Genomic DNA, 12502 nt, shown 5'->3' with positions numbered 1-12502 from the left:
TTCCATTCTATTCTAATTCCTAATTTTTCTTCCTCAGAAGAGTGGAATATGAGTTCTCCTAAGCATAGAATTGTTGCTCTTCACACATACACACAGTGATAATTAGATAGGCAGAGATTGCAACTTACATATAAACAAGTTTAAGATAACAAATATCAACATCTGAATCAGGGAATGCCAGATTTTTAAAATGTACTTGGAGGAGGTACAAAATGTTTACTGTTACTAATGCCTACTTTAAACTCTATTTCACCTTCCCTCCATACCAATACAATAAGATAACGGCATAATATGGTTCCACATCGGCCACTCTCTCCAACCAAGCGTGCTTCAATTCTATAGCACTATATTTGGATGTAGTATGACTCTCATTATCTCCAGCCATTAAAGTCAAATGTAATAGGATTTGTATTTTAGGCCGTTTCTGGAGGTTTCCTGCGCTTCCGCCACAGTCATATAGGTACTTCTAATCGGCAATAACGCCCCTCTGCTCAACCCCCATTAACTCAAGGCAGCACCCTTTTCCCCTCCCTCTCAAATGACATCACCAGCTCGTGGCGAAAAAAGCAGGGCTCCGAATTCTTTCTCTTGATTTGCCAACGAGACAGCCTGTCAGAGAGAGGAAGTAGAAGTACGGAGCTTCTGAGGAAGCGGAAGAAGCTGAAAGGAAGACGAGGGCGGAAGTGGTTGCGTTTGAGGTTTGGGAATAGGGGGAAACGGGATTCCGGTAGGGAGGCGGCGGACTGTTATCCGCGGCGGTCCCGCAGGCGGGAGCGGGTAAGTGTAAGGTTTTGTTCGGGAAAGACGAAAGCCAATCCCTAAAACTCCTTCCAGTTTTAAATTCTTGAGAGGAGTTTTTAATTTTCCCTCCGTCACACATAAGAGTGGCTTGGAAATGGGGTTTCTTAGCCTGGCAAGCCAAATGAAGCTTCCATGTTCTGGAGCAGTATATCTCTCACTACCTGTTGCTGGTAGACGAGAACGTGAAAAATTATTGGCTTCCTGGAGGCAATTAGATCACGTTGGTTGGGACTAGAGTGGCGTCTGCTTTGATTACCAAAGGCTGCGCTGGGTTTGGGACTTGTTGTCAAGGGTTCTATTGCTTTGCTTTGAGGATTATTGGGAACTGGAGTCCTTGACCTGAGAACTAAACAACACAATCACTGATATTTAAACAAAGCTATGGCGATAACAAGGGATGGTGCTGATTACGGTGGGTGTGACATTCCTCACTGGGAATGCTTCCTTTTCTCCTTTTAATATAACTTATTTATAGTTGATGCCAGTCTCTGAAATTTAGGTATAGCATTCATGCATGCAATCATTTTACTATGTCTTATGCCATAAATTAAAAGAATAAAGATGTCAGATTTGTATAAGGTTCTCTAGCTCTTACTATGTTTCATTCTGATCATCTTGTTTGTGTATCTCCATCTTGAGGAGGTTGCATATGGTTTCCATCTTTATGTTTTATATATATTAGTGCTTTCTAGTAATTATTGACTCCTGGCAACTGCTAGTAATAGTTGCTATATAAAATATTTTAGTTATACCAGAAGTTCATCATAAGCCTTGGGACAGTGTGAAAAATCCTAGCATTGCCTCTGATAGTATCCAATAGAGCAGGGGTCACCAATCTTTCTGACCTCCGGGACCACTAAATTCATAATTTTAAATTCCTTGGATCACTAATATGATCTGACTAATGACTGGGTGGGGGGGCATTTATGGGTGATCATGTGACTGGGTGGGTGTAGCCAACTCAATGTCACTCATGTCGAGGGACATCTCGCTGGCCTCTATTCACCTCCCCCTGCCCGAGCAGTTGTTGAAGCTGAGCTGGCAAAACCTCTGGCTTAGTTCAAATTGGATCTGACCGAGAAGGAGGGTCAACAGAAGCACCACAGTGAGGACTACGAGGATAGGCTTTCCAAGCAGAGGAAGTGCAAGGCAAGGCCAGGTACCAGCGCCTGGAGGCTCAGTGGGCTGAGGTGGTCAGCCAGTTCCAGGCCATGATGCTGTCCCACTGGAACAAGGCCCTCCGGTTCTTCACCACCAGCAGCACTTCTCTCCAGCCTTCACCCAAAATCCTGCACCAGGAGGCTGAAGCAGACTCCAAGTTGGAATTTTTGTCTTGCTCCAACCTGCACAAAAAGACCCTGAAGGGGGGGACTCTCTGCAGCAATCCTGACATGGGCGACTGCAAGGAGCTGGCATGGGCCAAGGTGGGAATGCTGCAACCCATCCTCCAGCAGAAGAACAAACTGCAAGGGAGATCAGGGCCTTGTCACAAGAAGTCCCATGCTTCTGGGAAGATGGAGAAGAAGCTCTCCGGTTCGATAGCCTCCCACTCTGGTGTACCTTGGAAACTGGACTGTTTCTCTCCTCCCCCTTTTCCTGTTTTGTCTGCTGGATCGACGCAGGGGGACGTCAACCTAGTTTGACACTGGGGCGCTGTATGCCCAGACCAGGTGCTTTCTCTCGGCCTCCCGTCCATTCTGGGAGGCCTCTGGGTGGGAAGCCAGAGAAAAATCACATGGTCCAGGCACATAGCCTTCCAGGAACCTCTTTTGTGTTACTTCTATCAAGGAGAAGCTTTGTGGTCGATCTGAGTGAAGGAAAAATAAGACGTGCAGACTGATGGTAGCTTGCTGATGTCAGTGGGACGTCGACAGGCTGGTGCACCCAGGTGGAGGAACTGCTCTTGGATGACCAATGGGGCAATCTTGTGACTAGAGCTCTGGAATATGGGACAGGCTGGGCAGCTCGTAATGGGGTTGGAAGTCTCCATCATAGAGGGTGGTATGTGGAACATTGCAGGTGGAGCAACATGCAAGGAGTAGTGCAGCCCTTGCAGCCAGAATGAGGTAATGGTGCTATTGCAGCAAGGGGCTGTGGCAGCGCAGGGAGGCTGAAGCGGCAGCGGCGATAGATGGAGCCTTAGTGTGCGGGAGCAAAGTGCCACTTGCCTTTGCAGGACATCATTCCGCCTTTGTCGTGGTACATTTGCGCCACCTAGCAGTGCCAGGACACCCCTCATTTCCCTCGTGGGATTGGCATGACCAGTTCTTTCCCACATCATTGGCAGCCAGGATTGGGTCACAGCCACTGCTTTCTTCTGCTTTGCCTTTGCCAGGATGGTGGGCGCTAGAAGGATTCTGTCCTCAGCCTGCCAGTTCACTCCCCACCGTTTGGTTTGGAGCAGACAGTGTCCCGCAGGCCCTGGTGCAGTGGGCGGCCAGGTGGGTGGAGTGAACAACCTGGGGATTTGGGCGGCCTTTACATGGCCATGATGTCTGCAAGATCATGGAATGAAGAGACCCAACTTTGGCTTCCGGCGCACTCTTGTCCTCCTAGGCGGCGGGAGTTTCGTGCAATGCTCACTGAGGCCTCTGATCTTCCGTAACAGAGGGAAGGACTGGAGTTACTAAACAGGAGGTCAAGCTAAGTGCCTGAAGGACTCCATCCTGTCACTGGGAGTCCAGGGGTTTCATGAGAGCACCCAAAACTTCAGCCGGGCTCCTCAAGAGACGGAGTTTACATAGGCCGACCTAGTGCCCGGGCTGGCTATAACACAAACATTTATTGCACATATCCGGGCCAAAGGCCATAGTTTGAGGACCCCTGAGTTAGTGCAATATAAAAAATGCAAATAATTTTTCTGCAGACTACCAAAGTTTTCTTGTGGACCACCAGTTGGTACCCACTGCAATAGAGTTCCTTTAACCTCAGAATGTAATTTGGCCATAATGATCATGGATGATGGGTACTGTAATTCAAGAGCTATGGATACGAGGTTGGGAAAGCTCCTGCAAGAAATGATCTTGGTATATGAGTAAAATAAAATAAGTACATTTTATTAGCCATATATTTGTTACAAGAGAGGGCTGTAAAAGGACTGTGAAACAGTATATAAGTCTAAGTGCTATTGCTATTATGTCAAGGCTACAACCTATCCTTCTTTAAACATATTAAAATTGGCTATTTCAAGAACCCTGCTTACATATTTCCCCCATGGATAAATGCATGTACTGGTTGCAGGTTGAAAATCTGGTGGTGGAACTTTTTCAGGTACCATTTATTCGGTAAGTGTTTAGTTATTTTCATACATAATTAACTTATTAGAGTCATTTAATTATATTGTATCTTAAATCTTAATGTTTCTTGCAGAAAACTTGATTTTTAACAGTTGAACTTCCATAGTAATTAAGCCACTTTTCCTGATATTCAGGATTCTTTATTTGTGGCTAATTGCATTGTTTCCATTTCAATTCTAAACTATTATCTTGAAAAAATTGTGTAAACTGTACAGTGCTACATTTTTAATCTAAAAATCAGTTCAATATCATATTGTAATATTGGTCAAAGCTTGTAACACAACTTAAAAAAAAAACCTTAAATTCTGCATGGTTAATTAGAATTAGCCCTGTTAGGCTGCTTCAGGGGTTGAAAGGGGTTAAGGAATTAGCTTGATTATGCCTGATTTCTGACCTTATGGTAAAAATAAGGTAGAAGCGTATTCATTTGTAGTTCATTTAACTTGGATACAACCCCAAATTGGTATTTAGGTGATGTTGAAAGTATATTAAAATGGCAATTTAATAGTCATTTAATTTTTGCACTTCTCTAACTTGCAAAATCCTTTTCATTTTCTGTTTGCAGCTGCAATTTTCTTCTGAAGTGAAGAACAACAGTATTCTTTCCATTTTAATAACCGACTTGCTGAAGGATTTCTCAGCAGATGATGATTCAAACTGACTGTTTGAATCAAATACTTCAGCTGCTGTAAAAAAAGGAAACCTATTTCTTTCTCTGGCTGAAATATTTCTGTCTTTCAGTTGCAGCATTGTTTGCTGACAGTCTCATCTTTCTATTGGAACTTGTGCCATTGTTGTAGGCCATGGCCAGTCGGCGTCCTAATGGGCCAACTATAGGCAAGATCTGTCAGTTTAAATTGGTGCTCCTGGGAGAGTCAGCTGTTGGGAAATCAAGCCTTGTCTTGCGCTTTGTTAAAGGACAGTTTCATGAGTACCAAGAGAGCACAATTGGAGGTAAGTGTCACAATCATTGATAAAGCCGTTCAGAATCTCTTTGAAGTTTAGTCTTCTATGATAGTTAACAAGTATTTGTCATTAAGAAATTATTTCTAAACTAACCTGTATAGAAAAATTTTGGGGATGGACACAATTGTTAATTCCTGCTGATACCTTCCATCTGTCTTTGAATCATCTAGCATACTCTGTGTGTTGGACTACAACTCCCAGAATTCTCTAACAGAAAGTCATGATTGCCGGGAATTCTGGAAGTTGGGAGACAAATCTAGATGGTAAGTTGTTATTCAGTGGACTCTGCCTATAGCATCCATTGTGACTACACAATAATGGACAGATGTTAGACAAATTTTCTTAAAATACTTTGTATGAAATGTAGATAATGTTGGAAGCCTAGATCCAAATTATTTCCCAGAAGTGTTCCCTTATTAATATATTTTCTAATGGAGCAACTTGGCAGAAGGACTGAGTTGTTTCCAGGAAATGCTGAGATTAGGATTTTTATTGTATTTCTCCTGTCATAATCTAAGAGATTCTGGATGGTTTACAACATACTAATACCATGTAATAAAATAAAAACAAATATAAGCTAAATAACATCAGAAATCATACCTAAGTCCATACCCAAGTTCCAGAAGTCTCTGATATTTTTTAAGCTGTGGTTCCAATACAAGTGGAAAGAATAAAAACAAAAAAGACATTACAAGTACATAGCCATGCAGAAACCTTGCTTTGTTAAAGTGTCATAATTGGCTTGAGGCCAATAGCTACATCATTTCTGCTCCTTTTAAAAATGTTCCAAATGTGACAAATGCCGGGCACATTGTATACCTTGGCAATTCTGTACAAAGTTTAGCAGAGCAAGCCTTTGTCTCTAGGTTTGAGTCAGGTCTTTTTGACTAGGTAGAAATGAAGAATCTGAAGAGAGTAATAGTTACTTAAGAATCTATTTTCATGTGGCTAGGAATCTGTATTCTATACATACTGAGGTAATGGAATTAAACAAAGGCTTGTGCCTCAAACATTACGTTTGTAGATCCCGCTCGCCTGATGCCACAAGGAAGATGCAATTAGTTTGGCTTCGATCACACATCTTAAATTAGTCTGCTTTTCTTCTGCTACTTCATGATTTGAATGAAGAAAAGAATCAGGAGTAATAAAGCACTTAGAAATCACCTCAGACAATTCTTAGTTAATCACTTCACATTCATTTGGTAATTCTGGACTGCCAAATATAATAAATATTGCAATATTTCAAACAAGTACTATCTATTTGGCACTTAGAAAAAGAGTTAAAAGGTTTGGAAGTAGCCACCAAAATGTACCTTCCATTGTTAAGTTGATATGTTTAATTTGTCAGTATTATTTAGAAGGCACCTATATATGATGGGACTTCATGTGAGCTCAAGACCCACTTTTGCATCATTGATGTATGCCAATTACGCAATGAAACCTTTTGTATGAACTGATATTCAATCCAGACCTCTGTCTGCAGGAAAAGTTCCCTCATACCAAGCTGCTCCCTCAACTAACATAATCTTCACAGTGAAGTCCCAAAATATTTTACAATTAAGCCACTTCTCTCTAATCACAATTTGTTTCTGTGGTTTGTTGTAGGTTAATTTATTTTAACATTACACTGTGAGTTCAGTGTAGCTTTGAATAATTTTTCTCAATAAATAAGCAAATACTGCATGATGGTTTTTGACTCATTTTTAAAAGTGGCTTCTCTTTATTTAGTTTTAGGATTTCTGTGGAGAGCCAAGTGTATTTTAGGTCATATTTAGAGATAAATATTAAAATTCAAAAGGGCGTACAAATGTTAAACCACTGTGCTCCATTAGCAGAGTTATGTTTCAACTATGTAGGGGGAGAAAATGTCTTCCGCATATATCACTGGGAAGAAATCTTCAAGTATACAGCAGATGGGCAATTATGGGGTCAATACAAACTGTAGTCAAAAATTGCTTTATAGGTGAAAAAAGCTCTTGTTTCTATGTAAAATATAGCCACCCCTGAGTAGAATCCAGCCTAAATTCCTGTTCTGACTATTATTTAATCTTATAATACAATACAATACAATAGTAGAGTTGGAAGGGACCTTGGAGGTCTTCTAGTCCAACCCCCTGCCTAGGCAGGAAACCCTATACCGTTTCAGACAAATGGCTATCCAACATCTTCTTAAAGACTTCCATCTTTCTGTATTCCAGCTGCTTTCCTCACACAGACCATTTGCTTAGATGATACAACAGTCAAGTTTGAAATATGGGATACAGCTGGACAGGAGCGCTACCACAGCTTGGCCCCCATGTATTACCGAGGGGCTCAAGCTGCCATAGTTGTTTATGACATCACTAATATGGTAAGGCTTTTATAGACTTGAGTCCAAAATTATTCCACAGGGACAATAGTGTTTCTTTTCTGGTTTCATTCACCTTGAGGATATGATATCCCAGGCATATATGAATGCATCCACTGAATCAGTGGCATTCTAGGAGGGAACCACTGATGCAAATAGTTTGAATTTTGTGCCATTTCACTTTAATATTGGGCCTAGTTTGCACAGTGTTACATTTCAGAGCAGCTTATTCTACACAAAGTTTCTGTCTAAACAATATTTAAAGATACAATGAAAGAGAAGGCAGGCTAAAGCCCTCATCTGCAGCACGAAGTGATGTAGCATTGACATTACTTTCTGGCCTCAGTAAGAAGGAAGCCTCACTTAAAACTGCTTTAAACCAGGTAATGGAAATAAAATAGCCATAGATGTCCTGATGTCTATAATTCTATTGAATGGTGATCTGTTGACTTACAGAATTAATTTATGTTAAAAATGAGAATAGCCCAAATTTCACAAAACTGCCATATCTGGGAAGGTATCTGTGCTTTTACATGAATTTGGCCATTTTAAAAAGTTTTAAGCTTTTAGGTTAAAAGCGTTGGAGAATGTACATAGGTCATGTTGAATTGTTGGATTTTTGTATTCTCAGCTTATTTCTCTTCCTGGGGACATTTCATTTGCAGTCTTGGTAATACTGATGGTGCAGGAAGAGAAACAAGCTCAGAGGTATAGCTGAATGCTATTTTCATAGGGTGTAGCTGTTTATTTATTCAATACATTTGTACTTCCCATTAAAAATATCTCAAAGAGGTTTATAAGTCTCAGGACATCTAAGCTTTCCTACATATTTGAAGTTAAAATTTAGCAATTTGATATTTTTGTATTAACTTCTTCATAAACAAAATCCCAAGCACTGACATCATTTACATATATTAAATCTTGAATTATTTCTGTGCACATACTCTGTCTCCTTCTTTCTTGTGACCAGAAGTATAAACAGGAATTCAGTGTTTAATGCACATGAACTAAGAATCATGGTTCACTACTGGAATGGTAAATCTGCAGCCCTTCAGATCCTGATCTGAAGTTCCTGGTATCTCTTGCCATTATACTTCAGCAGCTTTTGCCCCCTGGATAGGTGGTGGGAGGAAATCCATTCTGCGAGGGCCAGTTTGTCTCATACCTGGTATACTGCTCGAAGCTGTTTCCCAGTGAAGGAGCCCCATCACTGAAAAATGCATTGTATGATATATCACCTATGTCGGAGCAGGAGGCATATGTATGTTAGAGTTCCAGGAGGTGAGAATTATGGAGCTGTGCTTGCTCTTCATAGGATACCTTTGTGCGTGCCAAGAATTGGGTGAAGGAACTACAAAGGCAAGCTAGTGCTAGCATTGTCATTGCCCTGGCAGGGAACAAGGCTGACCTGGCCAGCAAACGAGCTGTTGACTTCCAGGTAGGTGAGGTTTTTTTTTACTGGGAAATAGTAGCTTTTCCTTCTGCAATGTTCTTGGGTGCTTTTTCAACACGAACAATAAATACCTTAAGATAGTTTAAGAATCATGTTGGTTAAGAATTGCTTTTGTCCAAATCCAATTGTATTCTTTTCAGATTTTACTTGTTGCGTAAGGACTATTAGAGGTACCTTATCAGGATAATTCCTCAACAAAATGTTTTGACTGGGGAATGGTCTAATAAATCTAATACTATAAGCTATGAATCAGAAAAGCCCTTAGTAATATTTCATTTTTGTTATGAATTTGCTACTCTGTCCTTAAACAGGTTTATTGATAAAATTTAATGTGTTGTTTTTAACCATGATTCTTTTACATGTTTTCAGCAACCAAAAAGCATTTCAAAATAAAAAAAAAATAACTTCATGAAAAGTATTAATCTGCTAATCTGAGAGAAATTGCCTTTTTAAAACAGTTTTTTATTTGTTATTTACACATTTACAATCCAAGGGTAATACTAACCTGTTTGTACTTTCGACTACTGCAGTTAACCCGTGTAAAGCTGTCAGATTTAGCAATATATCCTTTACTTATTTCACACCTTTTGTATCTTGGTTAGTACAAACTGCATGTAATCACAAATTTATTAAATTAGGCATGAATATCTTATAGCTTGAATCCCCTTTGTTGTCCCTGGAATCATTTTTTGACTATAACTGGTCAATATTCTCCTCCTCCTCCATTTAATTTGGAAAGATGATGAGTTTACAATAGCACCCCCACTTTCAAGGTTTTCAGCAGAAGTGAGTTTAAACCTGATTTCCTTAATCCCAGCCAATGAAATAAGACACACTCTTTGGAAAAAAGCAAAGAACTGTAGATCAAGCAAAGAACAACAGATCAAATAACTGTAGATCAAGCAAAGAACAACAGATCAAATAACTGTTTTCTGAGACTTCTGTAATAAGAATGGTGACTTGGGCCCATCTTGCCTTAAATTTCAGGGTAATTGTAAAGACTGTTGAAAAATGAAATGGAATCTTTTGTTCCCTCTAATATGTACAGTAATTATCAGAGTCAACCTCATTCTGGGAATTATCCAGCATATTATATCTTAACACATTAACATGCCTGGTCAATATTTCTATATTTTATCTGTCCTATAGTCCCTCTTTGGAAATGTGGGTGGCTAGAGCTTTTTGGTCAAAGCTTGGTAGAGGGACTATGTTTATCATATTTCCAATATTTTTTAATGATACTGATATGGTCTAGCTATAGAAGAAGCCAGCCATGCTTACAAAGGTTAAATGCATCTCTTTGAAAATTCTGACATTGCTGACATGATTGCTTACAGGAAGCCCAGCTCTATGCAGAGGACAACAGCTTGCTGTTTATGGAAACATCAGCGAAGACAGCAATGAATGTGAATGAGGCTTTTGTGGCAATAGGTTAGTCAAGGGGAGGAGAAAGGCAGCTTGAGGAGGGTATCTTCTCCAACTACTGCCATGGGCTACACCAAGCAAACTCTTTCATGGATAGTAATCTAAGTTCTCAAACACTCCGCAGAATTTTAACAATATAAATTTGTGGTAAGTTGCTAGCCTAAGCAAAAGAGGACCTTTCTGGTATTGGGTAAGAGCATAGGCTCTAAAATTGTAGCTTTGCATTCAGAAACTTGCAAGAAGGAAATAGAATCAAGGCAGGAAACAGAGAAATTAATAGAAAGGTGTAAAAATAATGGGTTGAATGACAGACTGAGTCAAGGTAAAAAGAAAATATGGGAAGCTAATAAACTATGGAATAAGATGGTCCAACAGCTGGGGTAAAATGAGTGGCTTAGGAACACATCTCCCTAAAGTATATTTTGGGAATGTCCATCACCCATTGAATTAAAACAGGTACATTGGGCAGGATTAGCCAAGAAAAAGCTCTGAGTAAATCTCTTTCCCCACAATCAATTTGTTTTGTGTTTTTAATTTTTCCTGTGAAGTGAATTTAAGAGCCAGACTCCTAAGTGTACCTCCTCTCTCCCCCCAGCTAAGAAACTTCCCAGGAATGAACCACAGAGCGCAACAGGAACAGCAGGCAAGAATCTAAATGTCAGCCTCCACGAGAGTACCCAGTCCAGCAAGGGGCAATGTTGTAGCCACTAAGGATTCTTGTCTGGCAGCTCCAATTGGAACGTGTCTGAATCAATTGCACTTACCGAAGACCAGCTGCCAGGATCTTTTTCCTTTCTCCTCCTCCACTGAGATTTTTTTCCCCTCATAGAATGGGGGAGGGGAGCATAGCAGAGGCCATTCCTCTTCTGAACAAATAATAATTTGTTTTTTTAAGGAGTCTTCTTTTAAAATACAGATGAACAATGGCACTCTTCTACATCTTTGTGGGTGGACAATGTGTGCTTTCAAAACCTTGATCCCTCTTCCTTTCTGCCTTTTATTTTCTGAAGGGATTTATACTCTTGCATTTGCTCAGAGCTCCCTGGAAGAAGGGACATCCTTTCCTGAGACAAAATATGTCTATAACATCTGCTTGGTGATCCCAAGCTGATAGGGTTGTACCCTAAAGAAAAATACAAGTTATAGCCAGGGGAGGTTACATAAAATAGGAATGAGTTGCAGAAATACTATGCACATTTTTCTTTGAAAGTTTGGTTCAGAAATGACATACAAACCTGTAAAAGACTGTTACAGAAACCTGAAGGTAACAGTGAATTGAAGCTGTAGTATTGATAGATTGAGAGAAACCCATAGCCTCTAAGCTTTGTATTGACCAAATTTGTAATTATGAATGTTTTTGAAGAACAATAGAAAGCTGATTTTCCTCTTTTGTATTATAGTTTCCAGCATTTAACAAATCAGTATCTTTTAATAACATATACCAATTAGTCCTTTATCCTTCTTAGGTTTCATTGGGCTTTTGGTATGCCAAATCTACGTTAACCTATTATTTACATATTGGGTGTAATGCACTAATTCAGCCTGTTAAATATATAAAATGATCATTTTTTACAAGCAACATTATGCTATTAGTAACCCTATCAGGATGTGGGTGTATCAGCGAAACAGGTTGGTAGAGTGTATTCAAGTTGGGGAGGGGAGCAATGATAGGTATTTTCATATACACAACATTACCAATATTGGTAATGCAAAAGGGGTTTTGTTTCTGAGGTAGTGTCCAGGGCAATTTTTGTCTTATGCATATTTGTATTTAAGGCAGTACATCAGTCTCTTCAATTCCAGTTGTGTATGAGTTAAAAAATAAATTTTTATAAGTCAAGTGTTGAATGTTAACTTGAATCATTGTTTTTGCACATATCAGCTTACATAAATACTGATAACTTTCTAAATTTAATATTTAGTTTTTGCAAGTGTTTTGTAACTTTGTTTACCACAACTCCCTAATATGATTAATCATTCTTGCAATCATTTCCTCATGAATATAACTGATGATTTAAAGAAGGTTAAGATCGGAAAGGAAAATAAAAATAAAAGATGGGTAACTTTCACCACATTTTTGATCGATAGATCATCTTTAACTTTGTCCTAGCATTCAACAAATACTTTGTTGAAAATTACCCATATATCACCATGGTCATATTCAGAAATAGCTCTGCTCAGACAATGTTCCTATGCCTTTACTTTTCCAAGGCA

General features: G+C 39.6%; 1 protein-coding gene across 3 annotated transcripts; it reads left to right on the top strand.

Moving 5' to 3' along the window:
* Positions 1-626: 626 nt before the first annotated feature.
* RAB5C (RAB5C, member RAS oncogene family) lies at positions 627-12128 on the top strand. Of its 3 annotated transcripts, none has more exons than XM_081971401.1 (6): positions 627-777; positions 4839-5051; positions 7262-7413; positions 8726-8848; positions 10201-10294; positions 10884-12128. In XM_081971401.1, exons 2-6 carry the CDS (start codon positions 4901-4903, stop codon positions 10997-10999), a joined length of 636 nt encoding a protein of 211 aa, XP_081827527.1. In that variant the 5' UTR covers positions 627-777; positions 4839-4900; the 3' UTR covers positions 11000-12128. The 3 variants fall into 3 exon arrangements, with proteins under 3 accessions (XP_081827527.1, XP_081827528.1, XP_081827529.1); XM_081971402.1 differs by lacking the exon at positions 627-777 and adding an exon at positions 815-1213; XM_081971403.1 differs by lacking the exon at positions 627-777 and adding an exon at positions 4068-4085.
* Positions 12129-12502: the final 374 nt, after the last annotated feature.

This window comes from Natrix helvetica (genome assembly GCF_964273705.1).
Source record: "Natrix helvetica genome assembly, chromosome: Z".
Classification (NCBI taxonomy): domain Eukaryota; kingdom Metazoa; phylum Chordata; class Lepidosauria; order Squamata; family Natricidae; genus Natrix; species Natrix helvetica.
The sequence above is the reverse complement of the archived record's forward strand: the minus strand, read 5'-3'. Positions and strand labels throughout refer to the sequence as shown.

Excerpts from the sequence above, each read along its gene's own strand:
- RAB5C (XM_081971401.1), top strand. The coding sequence starts at position 4,901 with ATGGCCAGTCGGCGTCCTAATGGGCCAACTATAGGCAAGATCTGTCAG. Across the intron at positions 7,414-8,725 it reads TTTATGACATCACTAATATG|GATACCTTTGTGCGTGCCAA; the intron begins GTAAGGCTTTTA and ends TGCTCTTCATAG. Across the intron at positions 8,849-10,200 it reads AACGAGCTGTTGACTTCCAG|GAAGCCCAGCTCTATGCAGA; the intron begins GTAGGTGAGGTT and ends GATTGCTTACAG.